Consider the following 18,604-nt stretch of genomic DNA (forward strand, 5'->3'; position numbering starts at 1 on the left):
TCTCTACAGTTGCTGGTCTAAGTATTTCTTATAGTATCTACCAAAAATGTGTACTGTGCTGAGAATGTAACATTGCTCAAGCTATTCTTAGCAGTTCTGCTAGCCATCAGGCCTTGTAAACAACAATAATCTCTCATCTAAAAATAAAAACCTCTAAGTGTGATAAACCACTTATCCACTCATGTCCCAATGTTCTCGCACAAACCAAATAAGCAGAAAGCTATTACATTTTGAAGAAAAAAAAATACAGTACTACAGTGGTAAAATGGTAAAGCATCTGGAAGTTACACACAGTAGAAAGAAGCAAGATAGAAAGAAGAAATTATATTCCTTGGCAAAATAGGTTCAAAGCTGCCAGCATGTGATGGTGGCAGAGTTGAAAAATAAGTACTGCACTCTTAGCCAAACAGGAGCAGCAGCTTATTGAATATCATAATCACATCTAAGCAGTGGATTCAGAAGCACATTAAGTAATCAGAATTAAAATGTCAAAATAGTAACACTAGCCAAACAGACTGGATTAATTTTTAAAAGCATAGGACATGTGACAGATGACAGTTGTGCCTTTTAACACATGCAGGTGTCTCCTGAAGATGATAAGCCAAACTCAGACCTGAAAAGGCCTAGAAAAGCTTGAAGCCCACTGTGCCAAAATTAGAGGAAAACCTCAGACCTCACATGGCAAGGGAGTATAAGAACTTTGATTAGACAACTAGCAATTGATCAAGAGGCACTAAAACTTTTGGCTATTACTTCTCATCAAAAGTAACTGAAATGTGACTTAGGCCCTTGAGAAGGCCCATTCTAGCAGATGTTGGTGAGCATAGGAAAAAAGGAATTAGCAAAATGTTCAAGTGAAAAGAATCATTCTAAGTTCAAATAAGCTGCTTAACAATACAAATTCAATAAAACTGTTCTTCAGGAATGAAGTCTCCCCAAATGAGAGATTGATATTACAGCAAAGAAACAGGAAGACCAGCAAATACAAGAATCATAGGATCGAAGTCATTAAGCAGAGGAAAACTTAACTGAATGGTCATGATCAAAGCTAGTACTAAATTACAATATATGGGGAAAAGAGACTTAACTGTACAATAGCACAGAGGGTGCAAATGTTATAGAACTGAGAAAGCAGACTTGCAGCAGCTGGAAAAAATGGGGAAAATCCAAAGTGCCAGTGCTATTAAAAAAGACACCTTGATACAAGTTTTCAAAGAGCTCAAACATAAATAAGACCTAAAACTAAACAGATCTAGGAAGATAAAGTTACCAGTAAGAGGCAATGGGTATATGACAGCAGGAAGTCCTGTAGGAGGTCTCAAAAAAACCCCAAATATAAATAAAACCCCAACCGTCACAAGAGAGGCAGGCCTATCTCCTGATTTATATAAGGCCAGAGCTTTCACCACCAGGTTTTGTTTGTGCAAGAATTTCCTGGAGAAACTGCTTAATTTTGGGAACAGAAACTAACCTTGAACCACTGGAAAACCACAAGATCAAAATCCCCACTGCAAAGGAGTGTAGTGGTGAAGGCCTCTTTTAACTTTTAACTACCCAACCACTTAGCACTCAGTAAGGAAATTTTAGTAAAATCAAAACAATAATCTTACAACTTCTGATGGTGGCCATGGAAGAGGAATCATCCTTAATGACCAATGAATGATTCCACTAACTATAGAAGATGACTGTGATAAGTTGAGGGAAGCCTTGTGGAGAAATGTAGAAGAAATATAGTTACAAGAAAAACTATTACTTGCAGAGAAGCATCTAATCTCCACTACTTGGTAGTGATGTTCTAAATGTCCTGTCTGGATTCTTTTGATTTTATGCTATTTTTTCCTCTAATTTGTCTTTCTTCTCAAGCTTTCTGGAAGGAAAAAACCCCAAAAGCTTGAATCTCTGCCCCAGAGGAAATAGTTTGGTATTTGTGTATTTCAGAAGATCTAAAAGCCCCTTTGTGTTGGGCACTTGAAATTACCTGACAATCACACTTCTGGAGAAATAACAAAATCAGCAGTCTGACTCACAAACTAGAAGAAACATAAATCTTACAAAGATATCTCTATCTGTTTGTAAACATTCTGTGGTCCTTCCACTTGCTTCACAACAGTTTAGACTAGAATTTCCTCCTATCACAGCTTCTATTATGAATTTAACTAGTTTTGGTCTGGATTTTGGTTTTGCTCTTTATTAAAAGAACCTTTGGGTCAATTTGCTTAAAAAGACCCACAAAAAAAGGACATAAGCTACTACCAATTACAAAATATTCCAACAAGTTGCAAAATCAACCAACAACTGCAACGGTCTCTGAACACGTTAATCTCTTTTGTCTACCATTTACTTCTGTCACTTCAGAATGCTGCCAAGGACTCTCAGATCCCTAAAGAGCAATCCCAACAGGCACACAGTTCCTCTAAAGCAGGTAAGAGATTTTTGGCTCATGGGTTCCCATTTTTCCACAGAGTTAAGCACAAACACTTGTTGTAGAGCTGAAGGAGGAAGAGGGGGCAAGAGGAGTTTGTTTGCTTGTTTGTTGTGGGGATTTTTTTAAGGGATTGAGTGATGTATAAGGAAAAAATTAAAGCCATTTTTCTTGTAGAATACTATACTGTTGGTTCAGTCTGAGCTCAGCTTACACCACCAGAAAGATAAAATTGTTAGAAAAATAATTGTGATAGTCACACTTACAATCAATCACTAATGAAAAGTCCCATATTTTAATTTTATATCACCTAAAATGATTTCCCAGTGGAAAACAAACAAAAAAAAACATTCTTTCATTCAACTCTCTTCAATTCAGTCTCTTCATTCAACTAAGTAAAACAGTAAAATTGACATTGGACAACATCTTGAACCACTAAACGAAACCATCACTACCCACACTCACAATGGTTTTCTTTCAATGGCAATCATACTGCAGGAGTACCTCATGAGCATTAAATAAGGCATTTCCAAAGGCTTAACCACATTCTGAAACAAGTTCTAAACAAGTGGATAGAATCAGTCTATTGCCAAAACATTCCATAGAAGATGACACCACATGCAATAAGAATAATATTAGAATCCTCTATTAGGATATTAGACCTGCCATCACTAAAAATCCCATTCCTTACCCTCAATTTCAACAGCTGTTACTATTTTTAGTGTACTGGAACTTCTACATGTGAAATTTGCATCTTCCAAGATAAGAGATAATAATGAAAATACTTGGGTTTTTTTTTTAAACAAAGAGTAAAAAGCAGAAGTACCATACCTTATTTCAGTTAAAGACAGACTGTTGTTACTCCTAGCAACCCAGAAGTTTGAAGTCTTACAAACTTGAAGGTAGCTAGTACCTACTATCAAAAACAAGAAAAAGATGGAAAGGCTAGTGCAATGTTAGAACACTCAGTTTGGGTCCAAAAGATATGGGTACAGTTCCTTACTTAACCTTTGCAAGTGATTGGAGAGGAAAAGGGAATTAGGAAATACGTGTTTCTTCAAATGATGTCCTGTAACATCTACACCCACCAATTAGTTACCTGCAAAACAAGAATACATTCCTTCTACTTCCCCAGATTTTTTGGAAAATAAAATACTTTAATTGTTGAAAGGCTCTCAAAATACTAGGGCAGCATGAATGAGTCATATAGGTAATATGGAGGGGGAGGTGTCATTTGCAACAGAACATAAAGCCAAGGGAGTAGCACAGGTAAAAGCACTGAAGGCTTGGAATCATAGGAAAAAAAATAAGCTTGAAGAAGCCTCTTTTCACTGCATCCTGAGATGGAGGTTCCACAGGCTCCCTGGAGCATCTGTTTCAGTGTTTAACCACAGTAACTGTGGTTCTTTGTATCGAGTCTGAAATCTATCAGTACAAGTTGCGAATGTTGCTTCACTTATTTTCCCTATTTCTGAGAGAACCATGGCTCCGTCTTTTCTGCAACCATGTGCTCAGATAGCAGGAGACAGTGATTAGTCTCTGTTAGAATATCTTCTCCCAGGTTAAACAAATCTAGCTCTATCAGGCTTTTCTCAAACAGCATAATTATGCTAGCAGAAGCCTGATTCACTTTGTGTCTGTTATAAGCATGCAGCCCAAAACCGGGAACAGTGTGGTCTCATAAGTGTACACAAAACTATTGCTCCAGGCCAGAGGTATGCAAGCAGAGCACAGGCAAGCCAAAACTGTCTATCCAACTCTCTAACCAAAAAGTTTCCCTAGCCAGATTAAAAAGACGGAGCCTAGGAATGGATCACTTAACTGCCCATACTCCTCCCTACTACTCATAAGGACAGGATTGCACAGTTTTTGCTCAGCAACACCATGATTTATAGAAATATGAAATCTCTTCGCCTCCTCTGAGCTTTTCACCAGCAAGTACTCAAACTGCTAGTCACTCACGGAGAGAGTTAGGGATCCTTAAATCAGACTCCTGTTAGCAACAAAACAAAGGTAAATAAAGCCACCATTTTGTTCGCATAGTTTTGGTGGGGTTTGTTTAAACTTGAAACCAAGCCTACAGCAAAAAGATTGACATTAGCACTTGGCAACTAATGCCAGAGGTGAAGTATTATGCATGGATTTAATGATTTCTCTGTACTTTGTTTGTTTTAAGTATCACTGGTTTTGCACTCTACATTTAAAATCTAAAATCTTTTACCTGGATCAGATTCTTCCTAGGTGGGGCTGGTAAATTGCAGACTACTAATAATTATCATAAAGACTAAGAAAGCTTTGCATACTTGGTATGGCAAGTCAGATCAGAGATAACTGCATGACAGAAGCCTGTGGCTGCTTTGAACCATGTCTTCCTTTTGGCCCTTTAAAAACTAAGCTTCAGGTTTCAAAACAATTGGCTGCATTTATTACCTTCTTTCTTACCACTCAGCATATACATGCAAAATCTCTGCATTTATAAGCACTTTACTATTTACACAATTCAGAAAGTTAAGTGGAACAGTCTAATGCTGCTGACTGAATTTTAAACAGTGGATAGACTATATTGCTACTGATATACAAGAAAAAGTAATTTTCAACATCTTGTACATTTCTACTGGAAGGAGAAAAAAGTTGAGAGTTAGAGATAGTAAGACACAGGGAGAAAGAACTCTGAAAATTAATTTCAAAATCACAGTATTCAATAAGTTTTTAAATTTCTCCATATTCTAGCTTTCTGTAAACAGGCCACTTTTGAGGGAAAATTATATTTTTACTTTATAAATACCAAGCAACTCATACAATAAAAATAAAATCATTAGTATTACCTACACATCTATATATGCACATAAATAAAGGGCATGTATGGATATATATTAGGCATGTACATATATACATATTTATACATATATAAACACAGTATGCATAGAAACATGCTGGCCTCTCACATATGTGGGTACAATAGCTACACCTAGTTTTCCTAAGCCAACCACTTTATGTCAGCTTTAAGCTGGGAACAAGACTTTGCAGTTATAAACCACTGAAAAACAAATTTATATTGCAAATGCTTAGGCACCCATATAACTATAATTATCTTAACAGGCTCTGCCATAATTCTAATCCTAGACTTTAAAAACATGCAGTTACTATTCTACAGTAGAATTAAAAGAGCCCCACCACCTCTCCAGCTTCAATGGCCAAAAGCCCTTTAAGAATTCATGTGCCACACAGCAAAAGAAGCAAGTGATTTTTAAACTCCTAACAATATTCTTTATTCATCTCATAAAATTACAAATGGTAACCACATAAAGTTGCATACTTGAAACACAGGTAAGGCCACATGTTCTTAAGCATCCTTTTTTGTATTGATTTTGGTCAATAATGTCAGACTAGATGTTATCTCTTGTAATCCTGTCCCATAAGAGATGCATCTTATGACAGGCAAATGTTGCACCTTCTCTTCCAAAAGCACTGAGAAAGCTCTATGGAAAACTATCAGAAAGGCAAAAGAAATCTCCCTGATACTGCAGAACATACATCTGGCTTCTCTGTCAAAACGCGACCCATTAGGAGTTAATAGACCAGCAGGGCACATCAATAAGGAAATACATTATGCCTGAAGTACTCCAAATCCTGTTTTGATACCAAAACAACAACTGGATGAAGGACAGTGATTGCTGCAGTACCAAACTATACTTCAGGCTTCAGCTAATAATATCAGCAAATACTTTCAACAACAGTTGGGAGGAAAGGGTTAAAACCAGAAAATTTGGTGAGAAGGAGGAAATCGTTTCTCTCAAAGCAACCTAGCAGGTAGGAATGCTACAACTGTTCCTAGTGTTCATTCTCTACCTGTTTGGAGAAGTAGAATTTCTGTGTAGAGATAACACAGATATGCTTGAGCCTCCTGCTGGGAGAGAATGAGATCATAAAAACACCACCTTGTAATAAACTCCATATGCACAATATATATTGGGGCAGGCAGCACGCTCCCCACTGTGCACTAGGGCAAACTAAGCCTAACAGAGCCTGTGTTTCTGTGGGTCCCTGCCACATGCTGTTAGCAGGTCAACTAAATAAATCTATTCTTTGCATTTCAGCTGCGACTTGGTGGTTGCCCCAGGTACCTCTTTGTACCAATTCACACAACTTCTAAATGACACTAAGTCCATATGCATATATTGTACAGTCACATACTCTGATATACTGCTATCACAGGTAAGACTCCATTTTAATTTCACTGTATACTTACTTGTAGTTTTAAATTTTTTTACATTATTATTTCTGTGTGGATAACCAACTAGTGATATATAAAAAATAAACTAAATGTTAAAGGATTACTCTTGCAAGTATTTTGTCAAAACACTGGAAATGCACAAAAAAGTGAGTCTACATTTGTATTGACTCAGAAAAGGCTTCTACAGTTGTATCATATAGTAAAACACAGTTCTGCAAGACTGAACAATATTAAAGGTTTTACATTTAACTTTGACATTTGATTGTTTTCCAGTAGTCCTGGGTGATTTTCTATGGGCTTATCAGTTGTCATCATAACATTGCAGACATACAGAACAGACAAATGGTGACTACAGACCCACAGATCAAAGAGGCTGCTTCAGTCTTCTCTCTTTTCAATTTAAGAAGTTAACAACCTTGGTGACACAGACTGAAAAGACTCAAGAGTTCTGTTGATATAATATTTTCTAAAGAAACAGATATTCTTTCTTCAAAGAAGAAAAGTGTATGTACCAAAGTGTATGCACCAAATTTTTTAACATGACAGGGGAAGAGTGAATAAGATCTTTATGAACAGGAATTGAAAGCTGGCTTGCTAAATCCATTTTTAGTCAGCTATATAAGCTGACCCGATTTATGACTATTTCAAGCATCCTCATCCTCAGAAACCATTTGGGTTTTAAGAGTGTGCAGCACAGTTGAAAATAAGGCCAGTAATTTTAGAGCCTAAATAGAATTCAAATAACCAAACATTAGGATCCTGTTTTGAAAATGTCAGAATCTTGCTTAGAAGTTCTTTGGTTCCACTAGCTTTGCTGGGCAAAATTGTCTGTAAATGTAGATAAACTAGGTTAGACCAGATGTCCATTTATTCCAAAGTCAATACTAGTATTAAGGAAAAACTAGGAGCGTGGTATACAAAAGGACACGTTCCTCATTACACTCTTCTAGATCCCAGCAACATGTGAAGTGCCTAGAAAAGTTATTCATACATAATACTTGGATATTTCCTTGTGCTGGCACTTACTAAAAAACTAGTACATTAACACAGTAATAAAAAAAAAAAAAAAAACAAAACAGTAATCTTACTTAAAGTAATCTTATTTAAACAATGTGTGCTGGAAAAAAAACAACTTTAAAAACGATTGCCTCAAAAACAGAATTTCAACTGAATGCAAAGGCTTACAGTTCTCAGGGGAGTAAAATAAACACCAGCACATTTGTTCTGAAGAAGTGGAAAGCTGCTAAGCAGTTTCTACCACCACAGAAACACAAGAGATTGATGTGACTGTGAAAAAGCTAAAGCAGTTAAACACTGCAAGAGAAGTCAAAGTCTCAAGTGCAGGCTCAGGTGGCACCAAAAGTTAGAGCTTCTATATTTGAAAGAATATTTTCCCTCAGGAGAGAACTAGGAATTCAGAGTATCTTCAGGTTCTGAAAAAAGGAAAGGAAATTGAGTTGTGGGTCAGTGAGAAGAGACGTCAGAACACTAGGCTTTCAAATGGAATCAAGGAAACTGGACTGGGAGTGTACTGATTTGAGAAGGCCAAACAATCAGCTAAATCACAGACTCTACTTTTCACCTAAAACCTCTCCTTCAGCTCTGTTCATGTGAGTACCTCTGGCTCATATGAGAGCATCTGTAACTGTGAAATAACTCTGATATTTAAATACCAATGGGGTCAGCAGCTCCTCGGGAAGTACCATATCATCAAAAGCATCAAAACACAGTGCTACTTTTAACATCCTGATTTTAACCTCTTAGTCCTCTGAGTGCATGAATGATATACACCTTTCAGTGTAGTGTGTGGTCAGGGATCTCTTCCATGAACAACCTAATTACAAGCGGTAGGGTCTTGTAGTCTGACACATTTCCCTACTCCTTTTACTCAAATTCACTCTCTTCTGCTAGTGAAAGAACTTAAAATTAGATAACTAACTGCTGTTACATGTTCTGAAGATTATCAAAATTCTAGTGAAAGCATTGAATCTCAGGCTTTTAAGCTATTTAAATTTGGCCCACAATGCTTTATGAATTTAATTTCTGAACAGTTAAACATAATAAAACAAAGATGTGTAGGCCACATTGTTCTTTTACTAGCATGAATTTATGAGAAGCTGCCCAGAATCACTTAAACTAAACAATATAAAACTAAAGAGCGCAAAACTAAATCCTCCAGCTTCAAAGATCTTAGGAAGCAAGAGGAAATAATTGTAATTATTATGTATTTCCATACAGAAAAGCATAGCAAGTTTAAAAACACAGGAAAACATGAACAGAAAAGACAAGTACAATGAATATGCTTTCAACTACACTTTTGCTCAAAACGTATCTGTCAGACTACAAGAAAAATGCAGCTGACCCAGAGTAGCTGCCACTGAAATAGACAGTTCAAAACACCTCATTAGAAAATTCTGTGCAAGAACTATCATAATTTCATACCAATCTAAAATGCTGGGGAAACATCCCTCCTAAAAAAGCAGCATTCTGAGATGTGAAAAGCACAGTAAGTATAATCAACAGAGGAACGAAGAAAAGCACCAAATGCTGTAAAAAAGCCCTAATACTTCAGATAATGACTAAAATTCATGTCTTTTTCCTTTCCTGGTAGACAGGAGTACAATTAGAGCTCTCATAACAACACCTTCTATGTGCTGGCATGCTGTATTATGTTTTTACTGCTACAGATGGACTAGAAGATTAAAAACTAAATACTACAGCCAATTTTTAAACCCAATGTAATTGCTAACTTTTTTTCTTTGTATGGGTTTGACATGGTTTTGCACACAACTTATTGTTAGTTTAAGCAATTTAGGCAATTATCATTGCATGCATAGGAATTAACCATTTAAGTAGCTTGCTATATACATATAAGTTATATACATATTAGGAAAATCACATAAAACAAGAACAAATCAGCTATTATGAGTCACTTAATAATCTCCTGTCCAAATACAACCTGACATTTAACCTTAAATTAGTTAAGTTCCGAAAAATTGAAAAGTGTTTGGCTTGATGCACTGTTAAATGACAGGTATCAGGAAGTATGCACACCCTTCTTTCATCCTTGTTTTCAATAATATGGATTGCTTGGAACTGTCAGTGGTTAGATGATGCATAGGGGAATAAAAGCACAGGTTTTTCTCATCCCCTTCACAAAGAAAACACAGTATTCTGAACATGCAGCCTGGACTCAGATAATGACAGATGGTTTTGCAACAGAATTCCCTGCAGGTACCTCTTCCCTATAAATTCTGGAAAAGGTACATGCAGGGAAGGCACTAAAAATTTCCCGAAGAGTAATAGCATTTCAACAACTAAATCTTGAAGATTTCTCCTACTGTGTGCTATAATTTTGGCCCATCTGCAAAGTCTACCTGCTTTCTCTTTCATTTTGAACTATTTGTGTGTCTTGCCTTTCATGGTTCCACAGAACCCTGCTTTTATCTCACAGCTAAGTCAAATGGCTGGTTTCTTCCTCAATTATAGAAAGGCCCTGTGCCAACCCTTTAGTAGCATGCCTTTGAAGTCACAGAAGACTGCCAAGCAGCAGCAAATTTCATATGGCTACGAGAATATGGCACACAGTACCACACCTTATGCCAAATCAAACCACCAGGCAAAGAACTGGAGAATTTATGGTAGGTGCACAAACCAACTTGATGCTTTCATTGAGTGAAGAACTAGCAGAACTAATGCACCAACATAATTTTCTACTTTTAACCCAAAAGAGGATTGAAAGAGGAAAGCTGTAAAAAAAAAAATAAAATTACAGCTTGAAAGGGCCAATCAAATCTGGCAAATCAGTAAAGGTTATAGGACTGGTGCCACTCTTGGAATTTGGCGACTTGGACCAGGTTGTGAAACCTGGCCTGCTGATGGGGTCCATCTGTCAGGAAGGGTAAGAGCTTCAGTTTTGACTTGCCAGGTTTGTGAAGAGAGCTTTAAACTAAAGTTGCTGGGGAAGGGGAACTTCATTCCATTCATATGATGCCCAGAGCCTGGAGAGAGGACACAGGTCAGCACAAGGGCACCTCAAGGGCAGTACAAAGGAATTCCAGCCAGTAAGTCAGTTTCCTCAAGGGCCCAGCTTAAAAGCCTCTATATTAATACATGCAGTATGGGGAATAAACATGGCCTGCAGAGCCATGATCTTACTGGCATCAGTGAAATTCCCACTCACTGGAAAACGAAACACAACCTCCATTTTTAGAAAGGTACAGAAGGATGGCCTGGGGAACTACAGGACAGTCAGCCTCTACTCAAGGTATGTAGCAAAAGCATGGAGCAGATCCTTCTGTGAACTGTGTGAAGGCACATCAAATATGAAGAGGTGACTGGTGACAGCCAACATGGCTGCACTAATGACAAACTATGCCTGAGAATTTGGTGGCCTTCTAAGATGGGGTTACAACAGTGGTGGACAAGGTTACAACAAGGGAAACGAAACTGATGTCATCTACTTGAACATAAAGCATTGAACACTGTCCTGAACAACACCTTTGTCTCTGAACTGGAGAGACATGGATTTTATGGAAGGACCACACAGTGGATAAGGAACTGGTTGAATGGTCACACTCAAAAAGGTTGCAGTGAATGGATCATTGTCCAAATGGAGAGCAGTGACAAGTGGTCTCCTCAGGGGTCAGTTATGGGACTGGCACTGTTCAATATCTTTTTAAGTGACACAGACAGTGGGATCAAGTGCACAAAGCCAGGTTTTGCTCATGGCACTAATCTGAGTGGTATAGTAAAATTGCTGGAGAGAACAGGTGCCATTCAGAGGTACCTGGACAGGCTTGAGAGCCTTCACAATTCCATGAAAACTTCATAATATAATCATTACTATTTGCCTTCAGCTTCTAAAGATATGAGTTTTGACTAGAAACTCATACATTGGAAACATTTAGAAAGAAACTTTTGATTTTGATTTTAACATGCTCCCATTTTAGCAAAATATAAGGCTAAAATCAATGCCAAAACAAAACAAGACAATGACATCAAGTATTTAGATCAACAGAACCAATAAAAGAACGTCGGTTTGACAAATGTAAAAATTGAGACCCACATTCCTAATAAGCTTATATTTTCTTTCCCTAAGCCCTGTTAAAACTAAAATTAAAGGTCACAAAAGATGCAAACAAACTTACTCACATGAAGTCTGAACAAGAGTTTTAAGTTTGGTTTAAGAAAAATAGTACAGCGACTTTATATTGACAGCAACTTAACACTGTTAACTGTTAGCTGATTAGAAGGAGCCTAACAAAATACAGCAGATTGGATACTAAGAAATTTCTTTACCTAGCCATTCCCAGGCTGGAAAAGTTGGAAGGAACTATCAGAACATCAAGCCTGGAGAAGGGGTGGGTACCCAGTATGGCATAAGCAGCTGAGAGGCACTGAGGAATTAGCTGAACCAAGTATTCTTCACAGCTTTCCATAAGGCACCAGGGAGCAAAGACTCGATAAGGAATGACTGCCTGCAACTTGGCAGCAGGATTTTGGAAACGGCAGGGATATTCCACATGACCACAGACTCCTTCTTGCCATCTGACAATACAAAACAAAAGAAAACAATACTTAATTGTGGTATCAGAAATGTGCACAACTGACTCTGCTAAGAGAAGGATACTCTCTAAATATCAGCAGAATTAATTTCCATACAAACCAGCTCATTTGCACTCTCACCCTGTTCACACGTGCAGCACTTTGAAACGCTCACTACTGCATCTGAGTCGAACTTACAACTTAAAGAGAGAGACTAGTTACACCTTGTTTTTATAACAGATATGCATCAAAAGAATAAGTCCTCAAAATATATGTAAAGAGAACTAATAAGAATACAAAAATATTTACTCAAGATTTCCTATTCAAACTTGGTTATGAAAATAAAATTCTATACATATTAACATAACATTAACGTAACTATTTTAGGTGCAATTACAATCTAATTCCAGGAAGGACTTTTTGCTGTTGTTGTTACTAACATTCTCCAAAAATTTAAACTAAATTTTATTATTATTGTTATTAAGTAAAAAATGCCAGTAGTTGTCAATTCAGGCTTATCATGCTAGACATTCAGTAATACCACATAAGGCCAACCTTACTTTACAGTACTTTTACAGGATATTTAGAGCTCTAGCTGGATGAAAGGAGGGGTAAATAAAATCTTTTCTAAAAACTGAGTCATATACCTTCACAATAAGTTACCTGCCCAAATATCTAAACAGAAATCAGCTTCATGTCTTCACCTGTTAACTTATGTTTTCTACAGTGCACAGCCTCTCCTTGGTTTGAAACTTCAGCTTAAATAATCTGGTTCTACTATGCCTCGACAGGCAAAGCACCTAGCATTGCCCAAAGCACTTATGCCTGGGAGATCACGCTGACACAGAAAACAAAATGATGACATGTAGAAAGGGATGAGATTTTGCTTAAGTATTAACACTTTAGCACCTTACATAAGTCTTTCTGTCAAAGAAGTGGACTCTACTTTCATTGACTACTTATGTAAAGAAATCACATCCGTCACTACACAATTTTTTTTTCCTATGGGTGCTTTAATCTAGTATATTTCTGCTCAAAAACAATGTCACTTCTTATTTTATTATCAGAGTTGAGATTAGGCAGGAGCATGAAAGCTAGCACCACATCTCTTATAAAAAATTGACAATTCCTTAACAACCATAAGGAGACATAAAGTTCTAAGCATCATTGCTCCATTTATAATTTGGTACAGCCTCCTTAGGTCAAACTCACTGACACTTGGATACAAATAATGTAATTGCTGTAAGTAATGGTGGTTTGGTGACTAAAATAAGCAACAATATCTGCTGTGCTAACTCCCAAATAAAGATTAATTGGATATAACTGTAAGAGCACATTTTTAAGGACACAGATTTTTATGTCCCAATTAGCTGGAAAACCTTATAAACACCTAGGGTCTCCTTTTGTCTATGTTAAATAAACACCATATTTGCAAAGGATTTTTGGATTTTTTGTCTTTTTTTTTCCCAAGATTTTGTTTCTTCCACTGACACTAACTGCTACAAATACATCACACTATGTGTCAATTAACTCATCCAATAACCATCACATAGATAAACTCATAACTATGACCATCACACTGATTAAAACTTCCACTAAATTTTGCTACAAAAAATTTAAAAAATATTTCCCTCTTCTCAGAAACTTTACAAAAACACCCAGAAACTTTCATTTGCTCTGTTCAGCACTGAGCCAGATTAATCTTTTGCACCAAAATCAATAAATTCCTATCACCAAATGCACTATACTTTTGAGAGGAATACATCTACAGTTTATTTTTGCAGTTTGTATTATAAACACATAAGTAGCCAAGAAATAAACACAAAGCAATTTCTAGAAGCTCATGAAAATTTTAAGCCCTTTAAAATTAGAACAGGCATTTCATATTGATCCTATATAAAGTATGAAAATTTCTATACTCAAGATTAATTAGTATTTTTTAACCAAGCTGCAAGTCATTAGAATGGTTCAATGTTTTTATTAAAAAAAAAAAAAATCCATATTAAGACCTCAAGTTGTAAGGTTTCAGTAGTTCCACTGTCTTAATGCTAACAAAGTATTATCCAAAACAGCTGTCAAAAAGAAGAGTAATTTTTAAGCAAAGTTTCAAACTGAGTAACAGAAAAATGTTACACAAATACTTATAATCTGAATCATCTTCTACAATGAAACAGCAATTCCTGTTGATGTGGGGAGAGCAGTGGATGTTTTTTGCCCGGACTTTTGCAAAACACTGACAACAGTTTCCCACAGCCTTCTCCTGGACAAACTAGCAACATACAAACTGGACAGGTGATCTGCAAGATGGGTAGAAAACTGATGTACAAGCCACACTCAGAAAGCAGGGATCAGTGGTTTTCACTAAGGCTAGCAGCCTGTCACAAGTGGAGTACGCCAGCAATTGTGTTGGGCCCCACACTGTTCAGCATCTTCACAAAAATTCTGGATGATGGGTTTGAAAGGTGTTAAGGTAGACACATCAGAAAGGAGAGCCATCTCAGAGACCTGGACAGGCTGAAAGGCTGGGGCTGTCAAGAACAGTGTGAGGTGCAGCAGGGACAAGTGCACACTCCTGCACCTGGGGTGACATCACCAAAGGGCCAGCACAGTCTGTGACCTGCCTGTCTGGGGAGCAGCCTTACTGAAAGGGACACGAAGCTCAGGGGACACTCACTTGAACATGAGTCACTGATGTGACACTGCATCTACAAAGGCAGGCTGGATCCTGGGCTGCAGCTGCAGGGACACTGCTGGAACAGGGACAGAACAGAGGCAGGATGGATCCTGGGCTGCAGCTGCAGGGACACTGCTGGAACAGGGACACAGGCAGGTTGGATCCTGGGCTGCAGCTGCAGGGACACTGCTGGAACAGGGACACAGGCAGGTTGGATCCTGGGCTGCAGCTGCAGGGACACTGCTGGAACAGGGACAGAGGCAGATGGGATCCTGGGCTGCAGCTGCAGGGACACTGCTGGAACAGGGACAGAGGCAGGCTGGATTCTGGGCTGCAGCTGCAGGGACACTGCTGGAACAGGGACAGAGGCAGATGGGATCCTGGGCTGCAGCTGCAGGGACACTGCTGGAACAGGGACAGAGGCAGATGGGATCCTGGGCTGCAGCTGCAGGGACACTGCTGGAACAGGGACAGAGGCAGGCTGGATCCTGGGCTGCAGCTGCAGGGACACTGCTGGAACAGGGACAGAGGCAGATGGGATCCTGGGCTGCAGCTGCAGGGACACTGCTGGAACAGGGACAGAGGCAGGCTGGATCCTGGGCTGCAGCTGCAGGGACACTGCTGGAACAGGGACAGAGGCAGGCTGGATCCTGGGCTGCAGCTGCAGGGACACTGCTGGAACAGGGACAGAGGCAGGCTGGATCCTGGGCTGCAGCTGCAGGGACACTGCTGGAACAGGGACAGAGGCAGATGGGATCCTGGGCTGCAGCTGCAGGGACACTGCTGGAACAGGGACACAGGCAGGCTGGATCCTGGGCTGCAGCTGCAGGGACACTGCTGGAACAGGGACAGAACAGAGGCAGGATGCATCCTGGGCTGCAGCTGCAGGGACACTGCTGGAACAGGGACACAGGCAGGCTGGATCCTGGGCTGCAGCTGCAGGGACACTGCTGGAACAGGGACAGAGGCATCACCACATTCTGAGCAGAACTTGTCAAGTAGCAGCTGAAGCATCATTCCTCCTGGGCCTCACAATTCAAGGAAGACACATGAGGCTCTAAAGGAGGGCCACAAAAATGAACAGAGGGCTGCAGAACCTCCCCTGTGAGCAAAGACAGAATGAGCTAGGCCTTTTCAGAGAAGGGGAAAGAGAACTTCATTGCAGTATTTCAGTACTTGAAGGGTATCCACAAAGAGCACAGAGTCGCTCTCTTCACAAGGAGCCACATGGCCAAGACAAGGCCAATGGGTGCTTGATATCTTCATCTAAACTCCCTCCATTGAAAGTATGGACTAGATGAACTTTTAAGGTCCATTACTGCCTGGGTTGTTCTGTGATGCTATGATATGAATTTGAAAATCTGAGTGTAATTTATGAGGACTTCAAGTCCCATGTCTGAGACTTCTGCTAAGGTGAATACATGTGAAAACAAATGCTATTTTCCCAGAAACTTGTTTTCTACCTTCAAACATTATTTTCAGGCACATATTGTTTTGCTCATCAACCACTCTAATAATTCAAACTGAATGAGTTTTGACTAGATTGTGAGGAAGAATGGATGATCTAAAATAACTGCATTTCTACTAGTTTGGTAAAAAACAGCTAAGAACCATTGGTCCAACTCTATTTTATGGGACCACTGAACTAGATCTGTACAATGAGACTGGAGCAGAACAAACAAGTAAGTAGGCAATAATGTAGTATGAGTCACTAGGGATCTAGAAAAAAGTCAAGTATTTTAAGAAACAAGACAGCACCTAGCCTTTCTGCAGCAGTGTTATGGATACAGGATACAAATCTAGCAGACAGTGGAATTTTCAAACCCTGTTGATCACTAAGCAGCTTGTTTTCACATAAAAAGAACCACTCCCATGAAATAATTCCTTTGGAATTATTTTCCTGTCAAGATTTTTCTGTTCAGATTAAACAAGTTCTATTTTGATTCCTGTGCTAATATGACTCATTTTCACATTCCACAGAGTAAATGCAAATGCTACCCATATATCCATTTTTTCAGTAATATTATAAACACCAACCTGAAATCAGTTTGGGATGATGGCAAGGAACACACAGTGTTTGTTTCAATAGCAGCTGTTTGCTTGAAGGACTGCTGTTTAACTTCCTGCCAGCACCCCACAGCAATAGTGAAGGTGGATGCTGGCATTGGCATAGACACATAGTAGTACCAGCTCAAGATACCTGTAAACAAATAACATTTGTACAGACTCATTACAGCACGTTAGGTACTTGGCATTTTCATGTACTTGAGATTTTGGGCCAAACCTCCCACCTAACATCCTGGTACTTTTGTGGAGGGAATAAAAATAATTGCCTTGAGACATATATTAACAGTTGTATGCAACCACCATGGATTCTGTGTTCTAAGTACTGCTTATGTGCACCTGCAACTTTGCTCTAACTGCTGATGTCTTTACCTGCAAATAAATCATACATAAATAGGATGTTGGTAATGCAATTTAACATGATTGTACTGTTACTGCCCAAGAATTACATCAGACATGAAATCTAGTAACAGCTTTAAATACATACTTATACATATGCAATATTAGAATTAAACTCTTTCAATCTAGTATATACTATCTTAAGATTTTGTCTTGTTTGTATAATCTCACACAACTCAAAACCTTTTCTTTTTATTCTGGGTAGTACCAGCTACTGATAATAAACTGATAGCAAGTTTGAACAAATAACAGTAATGCTTGTGAATTGGACCCAGCTATTTGAGGTACATAATATGTCAACCAGGCAGTATGCAATCAAAGCTTAGACACAGATTAAATACTACCCAAGTCAGCAATTTGGTCACGAAGGTGCTAAAATATCAGAATCTATTAGGAGGTAAAAATATGCTAAGTTTTATCCTTATATGAACACAATGTAGGGACACAAGGAGTGTGGTTTAGGATTACTGTATGTACAACACATTTTTATGAAGTGGAGGATGTTTTAGAACAAAATACTTTTCATTAATATAAATGTGGCTTAGATATTCTGTTTGTCCCTTTAAAAAATATATATATTTTAAGAATCACATCCACGTATTCATTTATGGTCATAATACAGTTACTACACCATACTAATAGATTAATTCTTTTGAAACGAGCCTAGCATGAGTTACAATCATGTGCAAATTACTGTAGCTAGGGCAACGGTGGAAACATACAAACTGGAGTTATTCTGAGAGAATCTTAGTACTTGTTTTTTTGCAAAAGTATTCTGACTAGGGCTATGGAACACTACCAAAAGAGAAAAAAAAAAGAAGAAAGACCACAACTAAGTGGAGACCACAAGGCACAGAAGAAAGGAGATAGAAACTGCTGTAAAGCAACACTTGATTTCCGACCTTAATGGCCAAAGAAGGTCAGGCTGTCCAAAGGAGGGACAAAGAAAAAAATCTTTTGTTTAGTCCCAACAAGTTTTCCACCTTCTATTTAGTATGAAAAAACAATACCATTTGTGAACTCTTCTGAGAGGCAGATGAAGTTTTGCCTCTTATATGCACTATAAACCACTTGTACTCCTTTGCCCCATTCCACTTTAGGCAACATCCACCATCAAAAACCTTTTGTCAGCATTGTCAGGTGAACATATTTTCCTGTAATTTTTCTAATCTCCTGTCAGTATGTAAGCAGAATGGACTTATTTTTTCCAAACACATTAAGGAGGATAGTTTTGCCAAATTTTACTCTGCCTTTTAAAAAAAAA

The 18,604-nt window shown here is 38.4% G+C and overlaps 1 protein-coding gene and 1 long non-coding RNA gene across 9 annotated transcripts in view; one reads left to right on the plus strand and one right to left on the minus strand.

The window, feature by feature from the left end:
* Positions 1-18,604, minus strand: part of AOPEP (aminopeptidase O (putative)) — a 186,108-nt gene that overhangs the window by 145,338 nt on the left and 22,166 nt on the right. For 7 of the 8 annotated variants that reach the window (XM_079330950.1, XM_079330944.1, XM_079330946.1 and 4 more), the window contains 2 exons: positions 16,915-17,077; positions 11,958-12,206 (listed from right to left, as the gene is read on the minus strand). In XM_079330950.1, coding sequence (XP_079187076.1) covers positions 11,958-12,206; positions 16,915-17,077 — 412 coding nt within the window. The remainder of the gene's footprint in view (positions 1-11,957; positions 12,207-16,914; positions 17,078-18,604) is intronic. The other variant, XM_079330949.1, reaches the window with a different exon arrangement.
* LOC306814779 lies at positions 2,353-9,706 on the plus strand. Its single transcript, XR_013777244.1, has 3 exons — positions 2,353-2,422; positions 6,520-7,160; positions 9,268-9,706. It is a non-coding gene; the product is annotated as an uncharacterized lncRNA (long non-coding RNA).

This window comes from Erithacus rubecula (assembly GCF_903797595.1).
Source record: "Erithacus rubecula genome assembly, contig: SUPER_Z_unloc_2, whole genome shotgun sequence".
NCBI lineage: Eukaryota > Metazoa > Chordata > Aves > Passeriformes > Muscicapidae > Erithacus > Erithacus rubecula.